The following is a 25,228-nucleotide window of genomic DNA, read 5'->3' as shown; positions in this document are numbered from 1 at the left end:
TTATTTGCAAGAAATAAATGACCTTTATTGACAAAATGTAAAACTATGCGCACACGCACAAACACACACAAATAATGTAAAGGACTTTGCATTCTCGTGGCACGCAAACTGGCTTTCATTGGTGTAGTGTTGAAAAGAAGTTTCGCCGGGTAATTCGTCTTAGAACTGAGCCAGGAATCCGGAACTAGCAGCCAAAATGAGGAATGTCAGTAGCTGTGAGTTACCCCCTTATGAGAGCCCTTCGCTTTCTTGAGATCTACATAGGAGGCGATCTCCTTATCTGAGCACACCTATTCTCAGCCCTGTATTAAAATACTGAAAAAAAATTTCAAGGATGCCATCACTGGTCTCTGTTCCCTTGCGTTCTGCCAGAGGTCTTCCAACGGTGCTGGGTGGCTGCGCAGGAGTTCTCAGGCCGGGTTTAGTGTCTGCAAAAAGCTTCATTCTCTATATAAACTGGCACAAAAGGAATCCAGGACTGGGAGGGTCGATTTCAGGCTCTGTGGTGTGGAGAGAGATGAGGGCAACACCATCCCTCTGGAGGGCAGGCACACAGAGCTTGGGCCAGCCCACCCAGAGGGCAAGGACTCCAGCCCTGATCAAACCTACCCTTGACTTACCCAGCTCCCACCACTCCTTTGTGGCTGCCTGCTGAGACCTGGCCCTTCACCATGGCCTAGAGAAAGCACAGACAGTGTCACTTGGCAGCTGTGCTACTTCCCCTTCACCTGTGCGCCAGGTGAGAGGACTAGGGATGAGCAAAAAGGTGGCCACAAAGGGGGAAAGCATAAAGGAAACACACTGTGCAGCTCTTGGGCAGAGACTAAGAATGCCCAGTCAGCTCTAGCTAATTGGCAACCGTAGAAACCCAGTTGTGCAAATGACAGACAGCCACACCTTTTCCTAAAGCTCTTCCTGAAATAAGTCTGAAACCAGACATAGCTGTGAGACCTTACCCAAACTAAAGGGGTTGCACTTCACTTGGTTAGCAGGCCCAGATACAGTAGAACCTCTATTTGCGACCATAATCCATTCTGGAGGTCCATCTGGAGGTCAAAACGGGTCGCTGGGAGAGGCGCCATTGTGCACAGGAGCAGGCGGTGATCGCCCGCTTCTGCGCATGTGTGAACGGCGCTCGCTGCTCCTGCGCATGCGCGAATGGTGGCAAACCCGCCGGTTACTTCCGGGTTTGACGCGGTCGCGACATGGAACAACTGTAAGAAGAGGCAGTGGTAAGTAGAGGTTCGACTGTACTGGCAACCTGCTTTATTTATATTTATATATATTAAAGAGAAACACAAACAGAATAGGTTCCCTTTAGGCTAGCTTGCAAATGAAAAAGTTCCAGTGATGCAAGGCTGATCCATCACCACCAGGAAAACTACATTCAAAGCTGATTCAAAAAGTTAGCACCCAGGAAACGTCGAGAACTTGCCAAAGGCTCACATCTAAGCACTTCTGATTGCCCGAGGCCCAGCACAACAACACCCCCCCCCCAAAAAAAACCCCAAAGCAGAAAGGGAGGCAGCATTCTTCAGCTCGCTCTGGTTCCCTAGCGGGTTCATTTCAGCAGGCAAGGACCCTCAATGTCTTTCACCTGGCTGGCTCTCTTTGGGGAAACAAAAGGGCTCTCACCCCAAACAAGAACAGAATGAGGGTGCCTTTTTCCTTGAGATGAACCCCAGCAACTCAGGTTTGGCACTACCCTCCTTACAAAGCACCTGCCATCTGGAACAGCTCCAAAGGTCTGCATGATCTCGACTACCCCCTTCTCCAGCATGGAGTTCTTCAGCTGGTTTGGCGTTGGTTGTTTTCAAAACAAACAATACCCAAACCCCAAATCAAGCTCTCCAAGCTGGATCTGCAAACACATCAGAATAAGCTGGAGAGAGCTACGGGCACCAGTTTTAACTTGTTCGGAGCAGCTTCTGTAGGGGGGGTGGGGCAACCAAAAATAGGATCCCCACCACCACCACCCCACTTTCCAGCTTACCCCACCTTCTTCTGGTCCTGGCACTGGGTGCCCCTTTGACTGGGCTGCTGGCCCAGCTGCTCCTCTGTCTGTCTGTCCCCTCCTCCCCAAAATAAAATGAAACCAAACACACGGTGGAGGGCGATAAATTTCTCAGGGTACCGGCATGAGCTCCTTCGCCCGTAGCCCAAAGGAAGGAGGAGCGAGAGGAATGGGACTAACTTCATACATCATTATTTTGTAAAAAGTATATAAATGCTTCATGATAAAGCACAATAAGGCACCCTCAGGTTTTAAGGCCACATGAAATAGAGGAATTGGGGGGGGGGGTTGCTCAAGTCCTTCTCCTCACCCTCCTCCAGCTCAAAGATCTGACGAAGTATCCTGTCTATTAATGCATGGGGGGGGGGCCGGCACAGATGCTGACAGATGCCAGCTCCCATCAGCTCCAGCCAACCTGGCAACATCTGGAGGGAACATCTGGAGGAATGATCGTTGCCTTAATACTGTTAAAACATGGGGCACTGTCCCAGCAGAAAGCATAGGGGGTGCAGGACGTGCATCAGTGGTTCTTAAAAAAGCCACTGGTCAAGTGACCTACAAATGGGAACTTGGCGGAAGGTTAAAGTTAAAAAAAACCCCGACGATGATCAATCACTTAGGCCATAGTCCCACCATTCACAGTTAAAGCCCTGTGGTGCCCCTTTAAACAGTCCTAGCTTCTCTCAATGAATTATGGGAGTTGTAGTTTGTTAAGGGTCATTGGAGGAGACACGCCCCACATTCTTCTTCCAGAGCTACAACTCCCAGAGGGATAACAGTCAATCCCTCTCGCCAACGATCTCTGGGAAATGCAGCTCTGGGAGGAGAAATAGAGGGTCTTCCTAACAACTCTTCAATGAACTACGGTTCCCATAATCCTTTGGAGGAAGCCAGGACTGTTTAAAGCGGTATTCTAGAGCTTTAAACTTGTGGTGTGAACGTGTGCTTTTTGCCAACCACCTCAACAAGGAATGGCCCCAGTTATATCCCAATCTTAGCACTGTGGATCAAAAAAAAAAAAATCACAATCATAAGTAAACTGTGCAATTCCAACAAATTAGCAACCACAATGAAAACAACAACAAAAAGTTCCAGGCTTGTCTTCCTATTGGAGAAGCTCAGGTAATGTGCAAAAGAGAGAGAGAGAGAGAGATTCTCCAGAAGCCCATCAGGAGCAGGAATCTCCCTCCTTGGCTCCAGATACACAGCTAGGCCGAGGACCAAACGATAGGGCCGGAAGGCTAGAGCGGGGTTTGGAGAATACTAAAGTCTGACGCAGGCAATCGGAACTGATTCACCGGGTTCTGGGGAGTGTCTAGATAAGGCACAGGTTGGGGCTCCCCTCCTGGGAGCAAAGGAACAACAGAGCTCTCCTCCAGCTGGAGGGAGACGCACCAGTCGCTCCACGTTTCCAAGAAAACACTGTGAAAAAAGGACAGCTCGGCTCACACTCAGGGCAAGCGGCTTCCGCCTTGCTCCAGGGAACACCAGGTGTCAGGTGCAGCAGAAATCGGCGTACATACTGAGCCAAGGGGCTATCTCCCACTCTCCTGCCGTGTCTGAAGCACTTGGGTGACGTTATCAATGCCATCCTCTGGAACCTGGAAGAGATGGGGAAGGGTAGCAAACCAGCCGGACCAAATAGCAACTCCTCCCTGCAGTACAGCTCAAAAGAGGATTTAGAATATTTTTTCATTTAACAAAATTTATACAGTGGACGCTCGGGTTGTGAACATGATCCGTGTGGGATGCACGTTCACAACCTGCAGCGGCGCGTCTGCGCACGCACAGGTTGAGATTTGGCGCTTCTGCGCATGCCCAAAGTGGGATTTAACGTTTTGCGCATGCGCGACTGCCGAAACCTGGAAGTAACCCGTTCCGGTACTTCCGGGTTTCGGCAGTCCGCAACCCAAAAAAAGGCAACCTGAAACGTCTGTAACCTGAGGTATGACTATGCTGCTTTAGTTCAAAAGACAATCAAACAAGGCCTCTAAATAAAACATTAAAATGATCATTTAAAATAAAATAAAATAGGTAGGCAGCTGCTCACAATTTGGAAGAAAGCCTGACCGACTTACCAGGGCGTGGTCGAAGTTGAAGGTGCTAATGTAATACGCAGAGATGTCTGCATCGGCGAGAGGTTTGGCAATCTGAGCCACAATCCCACATTCATCTGGGGAGGCAAGAAGGCAGGTGATAAACTTGTGCCCTTTTAAAAATAGTAAGAAAAACCCTCCCCTTCTCTTAAGCACTGACTGGAGCACAAGCATGTGCCCTGGGCAGCAAAGGTCACATGCACACCACACATCTAAGGTGCTATGATACCATTAAGCAGTCCTGGTTTCCCCTTCCCCCAAAGGATTCTGGGAGTTGCAGTTTGTTAAGAGCGCTGAGAGTTGTTAGGAGAGCCCTGTTCCCCATCCGTTTCGCAGAATTCCATTTCCCAGAATTCCCTGTGAGGACAGATTGACCATTAAACCACTCTGGGAACAGTAACCCTGGGAGGGGAATAGGGCCCTCAAAACAACTCTCAGCACCTTCAACAAACTACAGCTCCCAGAACTGTTTGGATGTCTTCCCCATTGATTATAATATGGCAGCCAACACCTACCTTCCAGCGTTGGCTTAATGTTTTATTTTATTTATTTAAACACACACACACACACACACACACACACACATAGAATATCCCACTTTTCACCATGTTGGTTTCAAAGCAGCTTAGAGCAATAAAATATACAAACTATATATACCATGAGCACATGGTACATGGTAAGGTAGCTCTTAAAATAGCGTCACTAAGGCTGTACCAGCTGCACAAGGAACACATTTTTACTAGATAACCCACGCTTACCTGGTACAGGTAAAAAGGTAAAGGGACCCCTGACCACTAGGTCCAGTCATGACCGACTCTGGGGTTGCGGCGCTCATCTCGCTTTATTGGCCGAGGGAGCCGGTGTACAGCTTCCGGGTCATGTGGCCAGCATGACTAAGCCGCTTCTGGCAAACCAGAGCAGCGCACAGAAACGCCGTTTACCTTCCCGCTGGAGCGGTACCTATTTATCTACTTGCACTTTGACGTGCTTTCGAACTGCTAGGTTGGCAGGAGCAGGGACCGAGCAACGGGAGCTCACCCTGTCGCGGGGATTCGAAACACTGACCTTCTGATCGGCAAGTCCCAGGCTCTGTGGTTTAACCCACAGCGCCACCCGCGTCCCTGCCTGGCTTTAAGCGTGGCTTAAAAGGGAAGGGAACAGAAAGAGTCGGCTCTTGCAAGATCTCGCTGCCTGCTCACCTGGAGGAAATTCTAACTCGCCGCAGGCGATCAGGTAACTGAGCACTTGCAAGGCTGTACTTTATGGCTAGCATCTTATACTGTTAAAAACAACAGCCGTCCCTACGGCTATCAGTAACGCCACCCACAAGGAAAAGCAGAGCTCAGAATATGAGGATGCAGACACTTACCAAAGCCCAGGGGCTGGCCACCAATCCTCACCATCCTCCAGAGCTCCCCTGAGGAGCTGGTCAGCAGGAGGTCGCTGGGGAACCTGGGAGAAGGAGACAGGAGAATTTAGTCACTGCCAGCAGGCACCTTTTCTAAAGCCCCACACCCAAGTGACAGTCTGTGCCTTCTGCCCTTCGGCTCAGTTTTTCCTGAACACAGCAACACACCAGCACGATCGCATCCACACCACGCATTTAAAACACACGGCTTATAATTATATTCCAACCAAAGAAGAATGGTTGAATAAATTATGCAAATATTTGGGAATTAGCAAACTTGACCGATTTGATAAGACAAAAACCAAAAAATATAATCCAGAAACAATGGAAATGATTAAAGGATTATCTATGTAGACAAGGATTAAATGTAAGGTATTGGTTGTGTTTAGAATAGATTTATGAGAGATTTGGAAAACTTATTGACTAGAATATTTGTGTGAGATTGTATGGGGAAAATACGGAACAACAGATACAATCTTGCTTAAAATGTATATAGGAAGTGCAGTGTAAGCGATGGAAGTCAATCAATGAAGTTTTATTATTATTTTCATATTGAGATATCTGTAGAATAAACTTGGAAGAAATTCTTCCAACATTTCTTCTTTTTTCCCTTTTTTATTTCTTCTTCTTTTTTCTTCTTTTCTCTTTTGTTCCTTTTTTCATATATATGTGCTTATTTGAAATATATATGCATGTATGTATTTCTAACATTTTGCTTACATTTTGTAACAATTATGTTAAATAAACAATAAAATTATCCTAAATAAATAAAACACGGCTTAACCAGATAACCCTGGGAACTGTGGTACATTATCTGTGCTTTTACAGTGCTGCATGGAAATGACCCTTTATCCCAAGTCTGCCACGCGACAAATAGAAATCTCAGCCAAACCACCGCATGAATTCCAGCAATTGCCTAGGAACATAGCAGTGGGCAATTTCCTAAGGCAAAGTACGGGCTTTCAAGCAAGAAAGGGGATTCCTGCCCTGACAGACACCCCCCACCAGGAGATGCTTTGACTGGCACTGCACATTGCCATCATTTGTGAAAGACAACGCTGGTGATCATTCTTGGAATATACTGTGTATGCCGTTCTGGTCCCCTCAAAAAGGATATAGCAGCATTTGTAAAAGGTTCAAAAAAAGGGCAACACAAATGATCAAGGGAATGATGCAGCGCCTCTCTATGAGAAAAGGTTGCAAAGTTTGGGACTTTTAGCTTTAGACAAAAGTCAAGTAAGAGGCAACACAATAGACCTTTTTATTAAAAGATGCATGGCAAGGCAAGAGCAGACAGAGAAGATATTTTTCCCCTCTCTCAGAACACTGGAACTTTTGACTGATATACTGGCATGCTGTGCTAAATTTCATTTTGTGGGAATGTTCAGGGTGGCAGGAGAGGATATATTGTTTATTAATATTATTAATATTAATTATATCATTCCTAACTTTCGCTAGCAAGTTCCTTCACTTAGCAGAGTTTACATTCCCATTTACACAACAGAAAACTAGTTGCGAACTCGTGTGAGTTTCTGAAGACAATACGCAATTCAATCTGGCTTGCCCAGAATGAAATGTGTTCTAATATTTTCCTGATAAGGCCCCTGGAATCCCTCCTAAAAGAATAAAGACACCAGAGTCTTATTCATAAGCAATAAAAAGAAAGTTTGCTCGTGATCAGGCAGAGCACAGTGTGATCTCTGAAGACAGGCTTTAGGCTTTAAAGTTACAAACTTATACTAACAGGTTTATCCCATAAGGGAGATGAGCTGGGGGACTGCTTGGTTGGCAGCCAGCAGTTCATTCCAGGAAGTTCGCAGGACGAAAGGAAAATGGAAAATAGAGAGAGAGTGGCAGGATGCCTTGTCCTTTTACCAGGTCTGGAAAGGTCACGCCCACCCACTAGTCGCATGCAAGGAAGGATGCTCCAGGCCAGGAGGAACAGGAAGTTTCGACTGGCTGGGACAAACATACCCTTGCATGTCCACTCTAGGAAAACAAGGAATGTTGTATTTGACTGCTCCCAGTGGATTACATCCCACACATTTACACCAGAGGGCCTGGTAAGGCACAACAACAAATGTCATTCAATGTTGCCGATTCTCCTTATGCCTGTTTTTGTTCCTCCATGGAAACATCAAGGAAGAACTTGCACGCTGGTTTACTGCTCCAAATTTTGTCACTTTCCTCTTGCAAGTTTCTGATTTAGCGGGGCTGCAAACAGGGTTCCCCACTTCCTCGAAGCAATTAATATGAAAACGAGTGCGAAATTTCCATAATGTTCTGCTACGTTTCCCAGAAGCGGCTTCCAAGTCATGCAAAAGCTCAAACGTAATGGGGAAATTAAGAGTCAGGGAAATGTTAGGGACGTAGAATAAACTGCTGTGTGAATGCAGCCGTACTCTGAGAAAACATTTAATTTAATAAAAGTTTTCCTGCTACCTTCAGCAAAGCTGTCTACCTGACGGCACTTACTTCTTCTTGGTCTCAGCATCCATGACGATGGAGATGTACCCCTCGATCAGCGAAAAGGCAAAGAAAGTAATGGAGTCGAGGTCCTGGCTGGCTGAAGCAGCTTCTTTTGTGGGGCTGAAAAATGGGGTGAGGGGAAAACACATGAGTTGCCAAAATAAAGGACTGAGTAGCACTAACTGACCAGCTTTTTAAAAAACAGAGGGGGCGGGGTAATTATAAATGTCTATTAATTTTCAATTACACTCCAATAATAGCTTCATTATAACAATACCAATTTATATTACAATTATTAATACCAATACTTCAAATACCAAATTATATAATTTAGTTAAAGTGGGGCCCATTGGGTGCTAAATTGATGGTTTGATGATTTTATTAGTTTCAGTTACATTCCGGTCATAATAATGATCCCTTATTCAACAACTGCAATATTAGTAACTTCTATTCGTGTTGACAATTAAATGGATTTATAAGACTGCAAATGAGGAACTCAAACTATATCCTTGTTCTTCCTGTGTGGGGCAATTATTCTGTCCATGGTGTTTCTTCCTGTCCTTGTAAGATATTATGGCTTTCTTTCCCCCAATTTTTGCTGTTATCCACCATGCCTTGGGCAGAGCTGATATCCCATTGTGCTTCCAGAAATTTCTCAATCGTTCCATCCCATGCTTCGTTGTTTTGCACCGAGAACTTTAACAACAACTGCAAAAGTCACGCTGTCCCAGTAAACAAACTGTTGTCACCATTTCCCCGCTCAGCTTGGGAAGAAGAGAGGTCTGTCGAACTGCAGATGACTCAATAAAGAACCCTATCAGTTTCTCGGCAGTTCACACACTCCTTTCATCTTTCCTTCCAGCTGAAGATATATGAGCAATTATACTTCCAATTAAATTAAATTCCAAGTCCTCTTAGCATTATTCAGTTCACTCCGTAAATAATAAAGGATGGAGAAGAGTCAGCTCTTGGTTTCAACCGTAAACCTTTTGCAAAATAGAGCTTCCCTCCTTTTTTTATACACACCGTTCCGTTTGATGGATTATTTATATTCCATATTTATAATCCAATTTCTTCCATCCTCATTTGTATAAATATAATTTGAACTAACATTCAGAGGAGGGAAAGAAGAAAACTTTAAATAAAGAAACCGTAGGCTCCCCACCCCACCGTCTTTTGCACCGAATGAAGTCTTATCTCAAATTCAAACCTTAAAGTCCTTGCAATTGGTTTGTTCCGCAGTTTGTGATCTCATCTCTTCTAGCACACGCCTGTACTTTAGCCCAATTAAGTTCTAACAGGAAAACCTCTGCTTAATGGCGGCGTTGATTTTCGGCAGGCGAAGGGCTTTTACACTTAGCGCCTTCCTGCCCCCCACATTCCATGCCAGACCGAGAGCTAGGTACAGAGACGAACTGCGAGTGAAGCCCACTCCCCCCGTCCTTGTGGAGAATTTGCAAGGATGATTACCCTCAAACATCCTTGTTTTTCCTTCGCCAATGAACTCCCCGCTGTCATGGAGCCTGCTTCCACTAAGGCAGAGCAGAACCAGAAGCCCCCCAAAGAAGTTTTGATCTTTGCACAGAAAGCAGAACATGGTTGGTGTCCGCTACACCTCTGCTGTGCTCTTACCTGTGTGAGTAGAACAGGACGTCAATGAGGATTGTGGCGATGGCGGGCAAGGAGTCCGGAGAGATGCTCAAGATACAGAACCTGTTTTGGGGGCTCTGCACAGGGTGGACAGTGGGGTTCACGTCTAAGGACAAGAGACAAAAGTGTTAAGACACCCGACACGGAAACAGCCAGAATTCCCAAGGGACTGGCTTGGACCAGACAAGGGAATGCCATGGCAATGCCAGGAGAGTTTCCAAGCAGAGGAGCAGGGCTGAATTTGCACAACACCTGCAGCAACAGCCCATTTGGCTAACAGACATCTTTATTTTCTCCCTCTCTCATTGCACTAGAATTTGGAGACATCCAACAAAGTTGAATTTTGTTGTTGTTGTTGTTGTTGTTGTTGTTGTTGTTGTTATAATTTAATACCCACTATTCATCCACATCTCAAGTGTCAAAATTTCAAGCGCTGCTCAGATCCATATAGTTTGGTTACTGGATTCTTTTAACTGCCTGCTCAATTTTACCTTTATAGTTCTTTTATGTTTTAAATCTATGGTTCTCAATGTGGGGCACACGCCCCACAGGGGGGCAATTTGAGAAGAAAATAAATTGACTGGATATCACTAAATGAGGAGACTTGAGACTGAAGTGGACTAAATTGGTGCCTAGTTTAAAATCTGTCTGCAGCTGGCATGAAGCACAAGGATCTCACTAACTTTAAGTCTACTTATCTTGAGCTCAAATTGTATTTTGAATTTGTTAAAGGTAAAGGTAAAGGTACCCCTGCCCATACGGGCCAGTCGTGTCCGACTCTAGGGTTGTGCGTCCATCTCACTTAAGAGGCCGGGGGCCAGCGCTGTCCAAAGACACTTCCGGGTCATGTGGCCAGCATGACGAAGCTGCTCTGGCGAGCCAGACCAGCGCAGCACACGGAAACGCCGTTTACCTTCCCGCTATAAAGCGGTACCTATTTATCTACTTGCACTTAAAAGTGCTTTCGAACTGCTAGGTGGGCAGGAGCTGGGACCGAAAGACAGGAGCTCACCCCGCCGCGGGGATTCGAACCGCCGACCAAACGATCGGCAAGTCCTAGGCACAGAGGTTTTACCCACAGCGCCACCCGCGTCCCAAAATTGAATTTGTTAGGTACCTTTTATTTTAGTAATTAAAATGATCAAAGGATTACAGGAAAAGCTTCCATTAAAATTATTTTATATTTATGCATTTCAGTTTTCTATTATATGTTTTGAAACTTTATTTGCTATTTTTTCATATCAGTTCATATTACATTATTATTATTATTATTATTATTATTATTACTACAATAATTTCTTAGTGATTTCTTCCTCAGTACTTCATCTGTCCTTTTGTTCTTTTATTTTTCTCTTTCATGGATACCATGTTCTTTGGAAAGTTTGTTTAGACCAAGTTAATGGCCCTTTAGGCTTCCCCCACGTGAATAGGCGTTCACTTTTTGAATAATAAGAATTACTGTATTTTTCCATGTAGAAGACTAGGTTTTTTTATTTTAAAATTCTGCTAAAAATTGGGGGTCATCTTATACTCTGGGCAATCTCTCCCCATTTTCTCAATTTGGAGTCCCCAAAAAGAATGGGCTGTCTTATACACAGGGGCGTGTTATACATGGAAAAATATGGTATATGTCACCGGGGGGGGGGGGGGGACATCAGGATTTTAGAGATGCTTAGGTGGGGCATGGCCAAAAAAAGGGGGGGTTGGGAACCACAGTTTTTTTAAATGTTTCTTGGTTATGCTACTAAAAGAGTGGCGACTGAAAAATATATATTTTAAATCAGCCAACAGCTCCCACAGCTTTGTTTGCAAGGCTGCTGTTTGCAAGGTTAAAGCACAAACCCCACTATTGTCTAAGCAAAACAAAAAGATACTTTCTTCTCCTCCGTGCATCAACACAATGGATGAACTTTGTCCCCATCGGACTGGCCTGACATATTTTTGATATGGTGGCGGTGGAGACAAGGAATCCAATTACAAAGCCTCCAAAAGGAGGCCATAAGGTTACAGAGGCTGTTTCCATGCAGCCCTCTCTCGTTCCAAAAAAAACTCACCTTGCTTTGGCTTGAGGAACCCGTTGGTTGCGTCGTCGCAGCTTGCGGGGACCGGCTCCCCGTTCACCTCCTTGTAAATATCAAATTCGCCTTCCAGGGTGTGGATCACGACAGGGAGGTCCTTCTCCCGTACCTGGAAGAGAGAGCCAAGGTCGTCGCCGGTGCAGAGCAGCGGCTGGTGCCTTTTGGGATGGGTAGAGTGGAAGGCAGGGAGGCCAACAGTAGGTGGCGCCAGTGGCAAGCAGAGCCAACCAATTTGAGCATTTGTCCCCCATCCTCTTCTTCCTGGCTGAGTTCTACAAGGGGAACACAGAGGAGGAGGAGGAAACTGAGAGGCAGGGTCTCCCCCCTTCATCAGTTGTAAGAAGGCAGGCTGAGGTTGGTGGGGCACTGCCCCATTAACCCTAATTGACTAGCCTCCACTGGCGGTGTCCCAAGAGGCTGAAAGTCTGTAGTTCGAATTCTGGCTCTTGCCAAAACTCATCTGATGCGCTTAGGAGAATCTCCTTTTATTATGCATAAGATGAACAGCCTAGGACAAGAGTTAGGAACCTCGGGCCTAGATGCTAAGTGTGGCCTTCTAAGTCTGTCTATCTGGCATTCGGCCACACCCCACACTGACTTTGCTTCGTGCCCTCCTTGAGTGGTTCTGCCTGGCTGGAATGTGTCCTTAGACTCTGGTCATGCCTCTTGCTTGTCCAAGTGGAGGATAGAGAAGGACGGTGGGAATGTGTGCAGAAACTAGCCTACTGCCCAAAGGTAAAATTTACATTCATTGCTCTGCCCACTTTCACCTCGGGCACTGCCCAGAACTGAATGTGGCCCCCAAAAGGTTGCCCAGAACAGAATGCGGCCCTCAGCTTGAAACCAATTCTCCACCACTGTCCTATGACTCAAGAAAACGGTCTTTTTTCCCTCGGCCACATTCACACCAAACATTTAAACCACTATGGCGCCACTTTGAACAATCATGGCTTCCCCCAAAGAATTCTGGGAGCTGTGGTTTGTTTAGGGTGCTGAGAGTCATTAGGAGACCCCAACAATCCTCCAAGTGGTATAATAATAATCAATCCCTCTTCTCAAGGAGCTCTGGGAATTGTAGCTATGTGAGGCCTCCTAACAAAACTCTGAGCACTTTCATCAAAACACAGCTCCCAGAATTCCCTGACAGAAGCCATGATGGTTTAAAGTAGTATCACAGCACATTAAATGCATAGCTGTCAACCGTCCCTTATTTGGCGGGAAACTCCCTTATCCCAGCGCTGTGTCCTGCTGCTGTCCCTTATTGATGATGTCCCTTAAATTTCCCGGGTTTCATGCTCTCCCAGCTCGGGAGGGAAGCAGCGGCTCGGGGTCCTCCGCCGCGAGAGAGAGCGTGCGCGTAAGCTGCGTCTCCATGTCTCCCTTTTCCCCCTCAGGGGTGCATCGTGAGGAGATGGGTGGCAGTGGCTGGGCAGGCAGCCCCTCTCTTGCGAGACTTCCGCCGCACTGCCAGGGGAAGCTGGAGGCAGCGGCGGTGGCGGCGGCTGAGGAGGCGGCCTGAGGGAGGAGGAAGAGGAGGGGATGGGGAGGGACGCAGAAGGGTGGCGCTTCAGCGGCTGCCGCGGCGCCGCAAACACCTCATGCCAGGCTCGTGGGCGGCGTGGGCGAGAGTCTCTCTCCCTCCCCCCCCTCGGGCAGGGAAGGGCCGATGGAACTCCTCGCGACAGGACGGCAGCCCCGGCGTGCTGCTTTGCATACCCTCCAACCAGTGCAGCATCTTAATGTAGTGATTTCCCCCTTTGCATCCCTTTCATAACTATTTTTATAAATCATTTGTCCATCCATAGTTCAAATTTTTACTACAAGTTTTCTGTCAATCCTACCAATGTATGTAACTCTTGGCAATAGCTTTTCAAATAAATTATAAACTTTCCCCATTCTTTATTAAAGAGGTCCTCTTCCTGGTTTCTAATTCTGCCTGTAAGCTTTGCCATCTGGACGTCGTTCATCAGTTTTGTCTGCCACTCTTCTTTGGTCGGAGTTGTAGACCCTTAGGATCATCTAGTCCAACCCCCTGCAAAACACAGTCAGTGGCAGCCAAAGCAGCATGGCTCCATCAGTTCCGGATTTCTGTATAAGCTAAGCCTTATTTTGGCTGCTGATCCCTTATTTTCGAGGCTGCTGGTCCCTTATTTTCAAATCTGTAAGTTGACAGCTATGGTTAAATGTATCATGTGCACACAGTCCCAATTGTTTCTAGAGATGTTGGGGGTTGAAGTTCGGGCCTTTGGGAAAACAAAGGGCTCAACCAGTAAGTGTCAGCCCTTCCTCAGGTGGCCTCCTCCCTTTACAATTGTCAACTGTCTCCCCTGGGGATGGGGGGGAAGCCACCCCCCAAAGACTCACCAGGATGAAGTCTGTCTGATAGGTGGAGAGCATTAGCACCGAGACGTTGTGCTCTGCCAGTGGCGCGATGACCGACTTGGCGATCTTGGTGACCCCAATAGGCTGGAGGTTAGCGGAAGCGCTGCCGTTGGATGAGACATTGAGCACCAGCCAGGTGGAATCGACGACTTGCAGGAACTCAGATGGGGGCAGCTCTGGAAGACAAGGGTGGGGGGAGATCCAAGATTTGTTTTCGTGCTCCCCCCTCCAAAAAAATAGAATGCTACTGATGAAGTACAACTTACGTTCGTCAGATAAAATTACAAATATTACACACAGCTGTCTACGCAGGTCAAAACCTGAACTAAATCTCTTTATCTTCCTATATACATAAGAACGTAAGGCTGTCGTCACAACAGGACAGCAGGCAGGTAAGCAAGGAAGTGAGCAGTGCTGGTGGCCCAAGTGAGTTGTTTAATGGAGGGGGGCAAGCACTTCACAGAGGTTTAGTGAGCAGTGGGTTGGGCTTTAAAAGGGGGTGGGGCTTTGGTCAAGCTGTGAAAAGACAGTGAAGGAAGTGGGTAAGGTTTAAGGAAGGGGGGCTGGCAAAGGGGTTGGCAGGTAGGCAGGGCTGGCAAGCAGAACAAATGGGGCAGTAGCCCCTAGTAGCTACATAAAAGATTACCCAAACAACCATCTTCTTCGTGGTTTCTGAAGAAGTGTGCATGCACACGAAAGCTCATACCAATAACAAACTTAGTTGGTCTCTAAGGTGCTACTGGAAGGAATTTTTTTATTTTGTCCAAACAACCAAGTTTATCCCCTTGCACAGACCTGCAAGGTTACGTAGATCTGGGAAATTCTACTCGCAGCAATGCACCCTACTGAATATTACAGGGTGGTGACCCCAAAATGAGCATATTTTTGTATTGCACAGTCTGTAGCACTTAGGAATGTTTAAAAAATATTAAGCTGTTTAGAAGGACTTTTAATTAAATAAACAAAATGGTGCTGCAGTTTTTACACGGAAGTTGTTGGTTGTTTTTTTTAAAAAAACTTGTCTCTTATTTTTAAACGATCCAGGGAACTTCACAGAATTTTGAGTTCCAATGAGGTTTTGGAATCAGGAGCAGCAGTTTACTGCAAGACTCCAAGCCCAATTTCCTGCCAATGGGCTCTGATGCCTTTGGCAAGCCCGTTCCCACCTAAGACAAACTGTCCCTCTAACCAGAGATTTTAGCGCTCTCTCTCTCTTTCTCTCCCCAGAATGAAGCAGAGCCAAAAAGGGGCTTGGAACAGTCCCCAGTCAAGGAAGGAAGCAAGTACATGGTGTTCTCGACCAACAAGGATTCTTGTTGATTCAGCTACTCCAGAGGTTAATTCAGAAGATATGAACCGCCTTTGCTCGACCAGACCAAAAGACACAAGGAGGAAGAACAGGAGAGGATGCTGGATTAGACCACTGGCCCATCAAGTTCAGCATCCTCTTCTCTCAGTGGCAAACCCGCAAGCAGGAACCAGGCATAAGAGCACTCCCCCGCCTCCACCTTCCAGCAAGCTGCCTTCAGAGGCAAACATTAAGAGGTTTAACATAGAAGACGCCCGCTGAATCTCTATCGGAAGAACACCCCACAATTTAGAACCCTGCACTGTTCAAGGTTCTAAGTCAGAACTTTAACCCAAGGTTCTAACACTTACAAATATCCAAGAGATGGCTTCCTTCCCTACAGACCTTCTCAGGTGTTAAAAGCGGAGGTGTGTGTTTTCACCCTATTCCTGTGGCTGTAACCTGTTTTAACTGCTCTTAATTTTAAGTTTGAAATTGCTGTAACTCACCATAGGGCGTGCTGGTGAAGAGTGGGTAATAAATTTAGTAATAGTAATAATAATGATAATCATAATATTGATAATCATGATAATGATGATATAGAAGATACTTGCTGAATCTTTATTGGAAGAGCATTCCAGTTTAGAACCCTGCACTATGCAATGTTCTAAATGAGAACCTTACTTAACCCAAGGTTCTAACTCAGAATCTTAAGATTCTAACTTGCCCTCCGTTGCAGATATTCAGACGCAACACATGATAGGGGTGGGGCCAAGGGTGTCAAAGACGTTCCTGCTCCCCCTCTCGTGCCATGGGAAATGCACAAACGGCATCTGGCTTGGGTGTCAAAGCACAACCACATATCTACATTTATATATGGAGAGAGGGAGCGATGCAGGTGGGAAGCAAAGCTGTTGCGTCATTTGCCGGCGCTGCCTACCCTTCCCAGCGGAAGGCAAAGGGTTACTTTTGAATGGGCCTTTTGGGGGCTTCTGTTCCAAGGAAACAGGATGGAGTCGTTCAGAAGAACAATGGCCAACCAGGCTGTAGAAATCCTGGGAAGGAGAGCAAGGACTTCTCAAAAACAAAAAAAAACAAAAAACATCAACCAAGAAAGCACCAGAGCTTTTTATCCAAAGAATAAAACTGCATCTCTAGACTTCTAGAGGAAAAAAAAGCACTGGCAAATCAGCTGCTCTCAACTTCCAAGGGGGCGGGAGGTCAGAATGGCCCTTTTAAGAGAATCTGGTGTGAATGAAAGCAAACATCTTGGAAGCAAGTTATCAAAGGTTATGTAAATCCCCGTCACTGCCTGGAGAAAAGGCTAAACACTGGAGATTCCAGAAAAGGAACCCCCTCCCCTCCCCATGGCCTTTCCAGGTTGCCTATACATCATACAGTACTGCAGCACACATACTTTGGAACTCCCTGCCACTTGACACCAGGCAGGCATCTTCACTGCACTCTTTCTGGTGCCTGCTTAAAATATTTTTGTTTATACATGCCTATCAGGACATGGACAGCACACAGAATGTTGGGTGCTTTGATCTATTTTTCTGGAAAAAAATGTTTAAAATATCTTCTTTTTTACTGGTAATTTTATTGTTTCCTTCTTTCTGCAAGTTCTTCCGAGGTCTGCTTGTTTGTTTTACAATCAAGCGGTGCAGTATATGTAGAAGAAGAAGAGTTTGGATTTGATATCCCGCCTTTCACTCCCTTTAAGGAGTCTCAAAGCGGCTAACATTCTCCTTTCCCTTCCTCCCCCACAACAAACACTCTGTGAGGTGAGTGGGGCTGAGAGACTTCAGAGAAGTGTGACTAGCTCAAGGTCACCCAGCAGCTGCATGTGGAGGAGCGGGGAAGCGAACTCGGTTCCCCAGATTACGAGACTACCGCTCTTAACCACTACACCACACTGGCTCTACACCACACTGAGATAAATAAAATGGGGGGGAAACCCCAAACCATCCCTTGGCTGAGTAAAAACCAAGACTTCACCTGCCTGGCCCCTTCCAGCTTCTCTCACACAAGCAGCCAGGTAGCCACATTTATGCATCACTCCAATGGATGTGTGTGTGTGTGTGTTGCTTTTCCATGGGAACAACACCAAAAGAAATCACAGCTTGGGAAGGCCACGCCTTCCATCCGCTCTGAAAAATGTCCTGCCAAAGCCATTCTGGAGTGCATCCAGGAAGCAGTTATACAAAAGCTGCTGTTGTCAGCAGTGACCGGGGCGGCTTCCTATCTCCCTTCCTGTGGCCCTGCTCCCTCTTCCCCATGGGGTAAATAAAACAGACGCACAATACCAACATCTGCTCTCCATCTGTTCCCTCCTATACTTGGAAAAAGCAGAGAACAGCAAGGAGATTTTCTTTTTCCTCTCTCTCTCTCTCTCTCTCTATCTCTTGATAATGCTCAAAATTAAGTCCAGGGTGGGGTCACCTGGCAAAATTGATCAACAGCACATAGGAAGCTGCTTGCCTTACAATATCAGTGTGTTAAGTCCCTCCAGGCCAGTATCACCTGCTCTAACCAGCAGCATCTCATACTAAGGAAATATTTTTTTCTTTAAATAAAAAAAAAAGACTGGAGATGCCAGAAATTTAACCAGGGTCTGTCTGCATGCAAAGGATGTTGTCTGCCAACCCCCATTAAAAAACATCCTTTTCTCAGGGCTTCCTGGACTAGATGAACTTTTGCTCCTATCCAGCTAAGGCTCAGTGGCAGGGCCTAAATCCTTTTCCCACGTTGCTTTTTGTCCAGGCGTTCCCTGACCCATAAGGTTGGGTTCAGATTCATGCGTCTGAATCCTCAGAATTTCCATTTCTCTTTCTATTACTAGTGTTTTTATAGGACTGGTTTTACAACGCACTTTTGTTTTAAGGATATATTGTCCGGCTTTCTTAGATCATATGCGAAGAGATTTTTTTTTAATTAAGAAAAGTTAAGTGGCGTATGAATGCTCTTAAGTGTAGACTCCAACCAAGGTGCCAGTTAAGACCCAAAAGGCATAATAACCTTGTGGTGGGCCATTTCAGCATCAGAGAAAAGGCTCTCTTTTTTTGGTAAGCAACAAAAATTAAACCCAGAAAATTGCATAAAGTCAGGGATGGGGAATCATTCACTCCTCTCTATCTGGCATTAGGGACTCTCCCCAGGCCCCGCCTCCTCCCCCACCTTGCTTTACACCCTCCATGATTGCCTAGCAATAATCTTTTCTTAAACCCGCACCTCCAGCCAGATGTAGGAGAGAGGGGTGTGGGAAGAGTGTAGATACTAGCCTACCCTACAAAGGCATCACTTACATCCATTGCTCCCACCCATTTTTCCCTCTGGCCCTGCCCACCACTGACATGTGGCCCCCAGAATATCACCCAGAAAGGAATGTGGCCCTGAGGCTGAAAAAGGAACAACTTAAGCCCCAAGTATTCCTTTATCGGCAGGTATAAGCTCTTCCTTCACCATAACGTCCCCCTTGAGGGTTTCACGCAGCTACATGGAAGTAATCCCGTGCAGCGCACCCTAAATTAAACTGAATCAACAGCTGTCGGAAACGGTAACAATGCCACGCTGGGAGTCAAGGACAGACATTGGTACCTTTAAAGCCTTCTTCATCCAGCATGATTGTATAGTCTTCAGGAGTCTCTGTCAAGCTGAAGAATTTGCACCTGGGAAGACGGGAGAAGAAGAAGAAAAATCAGCATTGTGTTTTTTTAATTTTTAGCCAACTGCATGAATGTTTGCTAGCCTTTGAAAAAAGCACCCAGAAATTTCAAGTAGCCCAAGGTGTGGCAGGCAGGAGTTTTGTTTTTTTCGTTTGTGTGTGTATATATATATGCACGCTACATACAGTGGTACCTCGGGTTACATACCCTTCAGGTTACATACGCTTCAGGTTACACTCTCCGCTAACCCAGAAATAGTGCTTCAGGTTAAGAACTTTGCTTCAGGATAAGAACAGAAATCGTGCTCCAGCGGCGCAGCAGCAGCGGGAGGCCCCATTAACTAGTGGTGCTTCAGGTTAAGAACAGTTTCAGGTTAAGAACGGACCTCCGGAACAAATTAAGTACTTAACCTGAGGTACCACTGTATATATATTACTCCACATGCATCTGCTTCCAAATCATTTCCAACCCTAGCACAAGTGCCAGTTGCTACGTGCAACTAATGGCTGGCTAATGGGAGGCAAAGTCAACTCAGGAACCTGCCTATTACATTCAGACCACTGACCCCTCTAGCTCTGTACTGTCGACAGTCCGGAATGATTGGCAGTGTCTCTCCAGGTACTTGGGTAGGCAAACTAAGGCCCACGGGCCGGACGATCCGGGAATCAGCGTATTTTTACATGAGTAGAATGTGTGCTTTTATTTAAAATGCATCTCTGGGTTATTTGTGGGGCATAGGAATTCATTCTTCTTTTTTCAAAATATAGTCCAGCCCTCCACAAGGTCTGAGGGACAGTGAACCGGCCCCCTGCTGAAAAAGTTTGCTTATCCCTGGATTTCAGGCATATTATTATTATTATTATTATTAATACCCCGTCCACCTGAGGACTCTGGGCAGCTCCCAACAAAATACTAAAATACAATAATTCATCCACTATTAAAAGCTTCCCTAAACAGGGCTGCCTTCAGATGTCTTCTAAAATCAGAAATTTGTTTATTTCCTTGACATCTGACAGGAGGGCATTCCACAGGGCAGGTGCCACTACCGAGAAGGCCCTCTGCCTAGTTCCCTGAAACCTCACTTCTCACAGTGAGGGAACCGCCAGAAGGCCCTCAGAGCTGAACCTCAGTGTCCGGGTAGAACGGTGGGGGTGGAGACACTCCTTCAGGTCACCCCCCAGCCCTACCTGGAGATGCCAGGGATCGAAGCTGGGATGTTCTACAAGCAAAGCAGATGCTTTGCCACTGAGCTACAGCTGTGTTTGTTCTAGTTTTCTTCCCATTCTCTCATTCCCATTCTCCCTTGCAGAATTCCAGCAGGTAAAGGTAAAGGGAACCCTGACAATTAGGTCCAGTCGTGACCGACTCTGGGGTTGCGCGCTCATCTCGCTCTATAGGCCGAGGGAGCCGGCGTTTGTCCGCAGACAGCTTCCGGGTCATGTGGCCAGCATGACTAAGCCGTTTCTGGCGAACCAGAGCAGCGCACGGAAACGCCGTTTACCTTCCCGCCGGAGCAGTCCCTATTTATCTACTTGCACATGACGTGCTTTCGAACTGCTAGGTTGGCAGGAGCAGGGACCGAGCAACGGGAGCTCACCCCGTCGCGGGGATTCGAACCGCCGACCTTCTGATCGGCAAGTCCTAGGCTCTGTGGTTTAACCCACAGCGCCACCCGCGTCCCCTAATTCCAGCAGACGCTTGTGCAATTCTCACGCCAAAAAGCTTGAGAGGAGAAAAACATGACCTCCATCTATTTCTCCTTCCCTGGAACTTTTTGATCAGAGGTTGGATAGTCATCTGTCATGGACGCTTTAGCTGAGACTCCTGCATTGCAGGGGGTTGGACTAGACCAGGCTTCCTCAAACTCGGCCCCCCAGATATTTTTGAGACTACAATCCCCATCATCCCTGACCACTGGTCCTGCTAGCTAGAGATCATGGGAGTTGTAGGCCAAAAACATCTGGAGGGCCGAGTTTGAGGAAGCCTATAGATGATCCTTGGGGTCTCTTCCAACTCTACAATATACGATTCTATTATTCTATTTCACATTTCTAGGAGTCAACATCAATTACCCAAATAGAACTGTAACTGTTCAGTTCTGCTTCTACCAAGAGGGATGGACAAATAAAGACCGCAGAGAGTCTCCAAAGGATTGGAAATATACAGATATCGCTCTGGGAAGACACAGGACTCCTTGGCAAGAGACTTCCTATCTGAAACCTTGGAGAGCTGCTGCCAGTCAGTGCTGGCAAAACTCAGCTAGATGGACAAAGGGTCTGACTCAGTATAGTGAAGGGATGCTAGCTCAGAAGCGAAGCATCAATCGCCAGCATCTCCAGGTCTGGCTAGGGGAGACAGACCCTTGTTTAGAAACCCTAGAGGGTTGCTACAAGTTATGTGGCATTTCAACAAAACAAAGTTTAAAAACAAACAAACCACTGTTTACACTGATGCAACCTCAGAGATGTAACAGAAACTCCTGACAACCGAGAACTTAAAATTGTAACATACTAAGAAATTAAGGTAAAATATTATGAATGGCGAATAAATGTTCTGATTGCTGTAGAACTAAATCCATTGGTACTTTGCAGAAGAGAAAACCACTCCCCGCAACTCTGCAGGGAAGAAATTCAGATTATTTCACTACAGAAACCTCTTAATTCCATGTTGAAAATAAACCATGCAGTTGGGTGAGTTTTAAATGCATGATGTATTATAGTATTTTAATATTCTTTTGGAAGCCGCCCAGAGTGGCCGGGGAAGCCCAGCCAGATGGGCGGGGTATAAATAATAAATTATTATTATTATTATTATTATTATTATTATTGGGATCCTATGCAAGGCAGAACTCAATCCTGAGGATTTTAACAGAACTTGGGGCAGTACCGGGATTTTAAAAGGCAACAACAACAGCCCTTGATTGTCAAGAGACCAAAAATTTAACAATGGTGGTGCCTGAAGAATTTTTATTTCTCGGCTAACTTCACACACCCCAAACCGCCCCCCCCTCATTCGCTCTGCAGCGTCGGGGACTCTAAATCTTGATGTGATCTATTTGGACTGGACTGGGCTACGGGACTAAGAAACCAGAACATGAGCAATGAAATTATTTGCTTCAGGTCAGTGGCTCCCAAACTTTTTCAAGCCACCATAAACTCATTCCCAGTGCCCCTGAAGGATAGCTCCATCGGTAGAACAGAAGGCTCTTAATCTCAAGGTTATGGGTTCGAGCCCTAGGGTGGGCAAAAGATTCCTCCATTAGACTAGATGATACCTTTCAACTCGATGATTCAGCACCCTATAAAATGCATTATTCAGAACAGAGGTTTGCATGACCCACTAAGGAAGATATCAGCACAATAACATCCAAAACTGTAGCAGTTAATCATGCATTCATTCAAAATCCGATTTAAACTAAATTTAATTAATTCAACACAACTGATAAAACTTGATCCAGCGATACCAGCTTCCCAGAGTCTGACAATCATTTAGCAAGTCTTAGATAAGAGGCTTAGATTACCATCTTTAGTTAACTACTTCACTGCTCAGCAAACTCTTAGTGTGATAGATGGGCTTGACGAAGGGATACCAGTTTCCCAACATCTGGAATAGGTCACTCAGCAGAGCATGAGACTCTTTTAATCTCTGGGCAAGATTCCTGCCTTGCAGGGGGGTTGGGCTAGATGACCCTTGCGATCCGTTCCAACCCTACAATTCTGATTCTAAGTCACTTAACAGGAGCCTTAAAACACCACCTCCCGGTGACTCCCTATAGGGGGCAGTACCTCCTATTTCGGAAACAGCTGCTTTAACTGAAAGACTCAGCAAAAACACAGGGACTTTCTCTCCAATTCCAGAATCCCAAAGCAAAGGGGGGGGGGGCTCTTGCAAGTGTGGAACTCCAGAAATATTTCCCTGTGCTGACCAACTTCTGGCGTTCCACACTTGCAAGAGTCCTCCCTCCCAATGAGTTTAGATTCTGGAATTGGAGAGAAACCCCCTGTGTGTATTTATATATATTGGAAAGAGAGGGGCTGCCAGCCAACTGTGAGATCCAGTTGGAAGGGCTGATCTAATAACACCCTGTAATTGTTTGCTTATTCTCTGCAAGGCGGGTAAGAGGAGGGTGTTAGTTAGGTTGTTTTTGCCAGCCTTTGCAAGCCAACTGTAGGAGGAAAAAGTAGGGGGGGGGTCCATTTTCAATCCTGAGAAAAGGGAGGATTTTTCTTTTTTCCTTTAATTAAAAAAAACCACATTTTTTTCCACATTTGACTCCAAGCACAAAGTGTGGGAGTGCTTATAATAAGCAGAACATATTTAAAACCTTGGCCTGCACTTTGGAGGCACTGAAAGGCTTGCTTTGAAAAACAGGAGAAAGAAGCAGAGTCCCACGGGCTCAAACACCAGCAAGAATAGTCTGCTGTTACTACAGGAATATTATCACTTGCTCACCCAACACCCAGCTTTTAACCCTTAGTTTGGGAGAAGAGGCGCACAGAGACCAGACTTCCCTGTTTCAGGCAGGGTTGGGTCTTCAGCTGCTCTTCCTCTGGGTTTTAAACAGGGTAGCACGTTCTGTGTTACAAGATGCTGAGCAAAGATATTTGCTGCCCAAACAAGGCTCACTCCATATAAAGAAACAGAAGTGTTTTCAGTAATTCCCTGAGCCGAGTCTGCAGCAAAGCATCCTGCCTATCTTATAAGATCCCATGCAAAGCAAGAGTTTGGAGGCAATCCTTACTATGTCCAAGTGGGGTCAGGATTGCATCTGCCACCACACACACCCCTTCTTGGCTCAACAGCACAACCCTTTGGTACAAGCACAGAGGACCCAGTCCTCTCCCCAAATAGGTTTACTCAGAATGCTCCACACACTCCCTACAGCTCTCAGGTAGGTGGGCCCAATCCTGCAGTGACAAAAGAGGCTTTCGCACATTGCACTCAAAACAATGCACTCTTGTGTTTGTGCATTCCCACAACCTACTAGTAGACTCATATACACGCACGGAGGAACCCAATCCATTGAGAGAGAGGAAGAATGTAGTCCAGTTCTCTCTCAAACTCTCTCTCTCTCTCTCTCTCACACACACACACACACACACACACACACCCTCATTTGCTCCTCATTTGCTCACCAAAACAACCGCTTGGACCATATGTGCACGCGCCCCCCTTCACCCCAATCCACACGTTCAATATACCACCTTGATCCATCCCCACAACTTGCACCCAATCCTTTGCGGCACGTGAGCGCACCTAACAGGGACCAATTCTGCCCCTTCCCCAAAGGGCTTCACCCTGCGGACGGTCCACAACACTCAACACGCCTCCTCGGCCCAGCTTCCCACAACCTCAGTTTACACGTGCGCGGGCTTCTAAAATGGGTCTCGGCAACCTTCGCTCAATGAAGCCTTCTCCTCTCGAGACTCTCGCATCCCCTTTCCGTCCTCCTTCCTTCAACCCCTTGGTGTACACGCGTGTGTGTGTACGCACGACGACACGCATACACGCCGCTCGGAACCCGAGCCACCCAGTCCCTTTGGGGCACCTGCTTCGCTGGGGCAGCAGCAGCATCTTGAGCAGCGGGTGCGTGTAGAGCCAGAGGCCGCTGCGAGCCAGGCTCAGCACCCGCACGCGGGGCTCCAGGATCCGCAGGTCCATCGCGTCGGCGGCCCGAAGCGCGTGTCTCGGCAGCGGCGCACCAAGCAAGGCCGGATCGCAACCCCGGCGCTCGGCTATAGGCGAAGCCGGGGCCGCGGCGCCGCCTCCTCGGCCAGGCCTGGCCCGGCCCACGGGGTGGAGGCTCGCCGGCCCGGGATCCACCCACCGCCGCCTCCTTTCCGCCCCTTGGCTGCCGGCGGCCATGGGCACCGCTGGGAGAAGGAGAGCTGTCGGGGTTAAGGTAGCCCGTCTGAAAACGCAGGAAGCTGCCTTATGTCGAGTCGGACCCTGACCCACTAATAAATAATAATAATAATTTTATTATTTATATCATCTGGCTGGGTTGCCCCAGCGGGGATCCTTTAGTACTGAGAGCAATGGCTTTCCAGGGTTTACAGCAGGGCCGGATTTAGGTTTGATGAGGCCCTAAGGTAATGGGGCCCTTTATATGTCCAGCTGTCCTTTGTCAACAACAAATTGTCACTGTTTTTTGTGTTGAATATATGCTATATGGTAA

The 25,228-nt window shown here is 46.7% G+C and overlaps 1 protein-coding gene across 2 annotated transcripts; it reads right to left on the bottom strand.

Moving 5' to 3' along the window:
- Positions 1–24,781, bottom strand: CASTOR1 (cytosolic arginine sensor for mTORC1 subunit 1). 2 transcript variants are annotated; one of them, XM_080986456.1, is made up of 9 exons: positions 24,599–24,781; positions 18,983–19,053; positions 14,080–14,273; positions 11,692–11,824; positions 9,620–9,743; positions 7,994–8,107; positions 5,480–5,562; positions 4,093–4,187; positions 1–3,615 (listed from the first exon to the last, which is right to left on the bottom strand). In XM_080986456.1, exons 1-9 carry the CDS (start codon positions 24,709–24,711, stop codon positions 3,550–3,552), a joined length of 993 nt encoding a protein of 330 aa, XP_080842582.1. In that variant the 5' UTR covers positions 24,712–24,781; the 3' UTR covers positions 1–3,549. The 2 variants fall into 2 exon arrangements, with proteins under 2 accessions (XP_080842582.1, XP_080842583.1); XM_080986457.1 differs by lacking the exon at positions 24,599–24,781 and adding an exon at positions 24,446–24,565.
- Positions 24,782–25,228: the final 447 nt, after the last annotated feature.

This window comes from Podarcis pityusensis, assembly GCF_964106645.2.
Source record: "Podarcis pityusensis genome assembly, chromosome: 16".
In the NCBI taxonomy this organism is placed as follows: Eukaryota; Metazoa; Chordata; class Lepidosauria; order Squamata; family Lacertidae; genus Podarcis; species Podarcis pityusensis.
Note: the sequence above shows the minus strand (reverse complement) of the source record. Positions and strands in the feature narration are given on the sequence as shown.

Coding starts and splice junctions, on each gene's coding strand:
- CASTOR1 (XM_080986456.1), bottom strand. CDS start 24,711: ATGGACCTGCGGATCCTGGAGCCCCGCGTGCGGGTGCTGAGCCTGGCT. Junction 19,054..24,598: donor CTGCTGCCCCAGCGAAGCAG/GTGCCCCAAAGG, acceptor CCGTCTTCCCAG/GTGCAAATTCTTCAGCTTGA. Junction 14,274..18,982: donor GGATGAAGAAGGCTTTAAAG/GTACCAATGTCT, acceptor CTTGTCTTCCAG/AGCTGCCCCCATCTGAGTTC.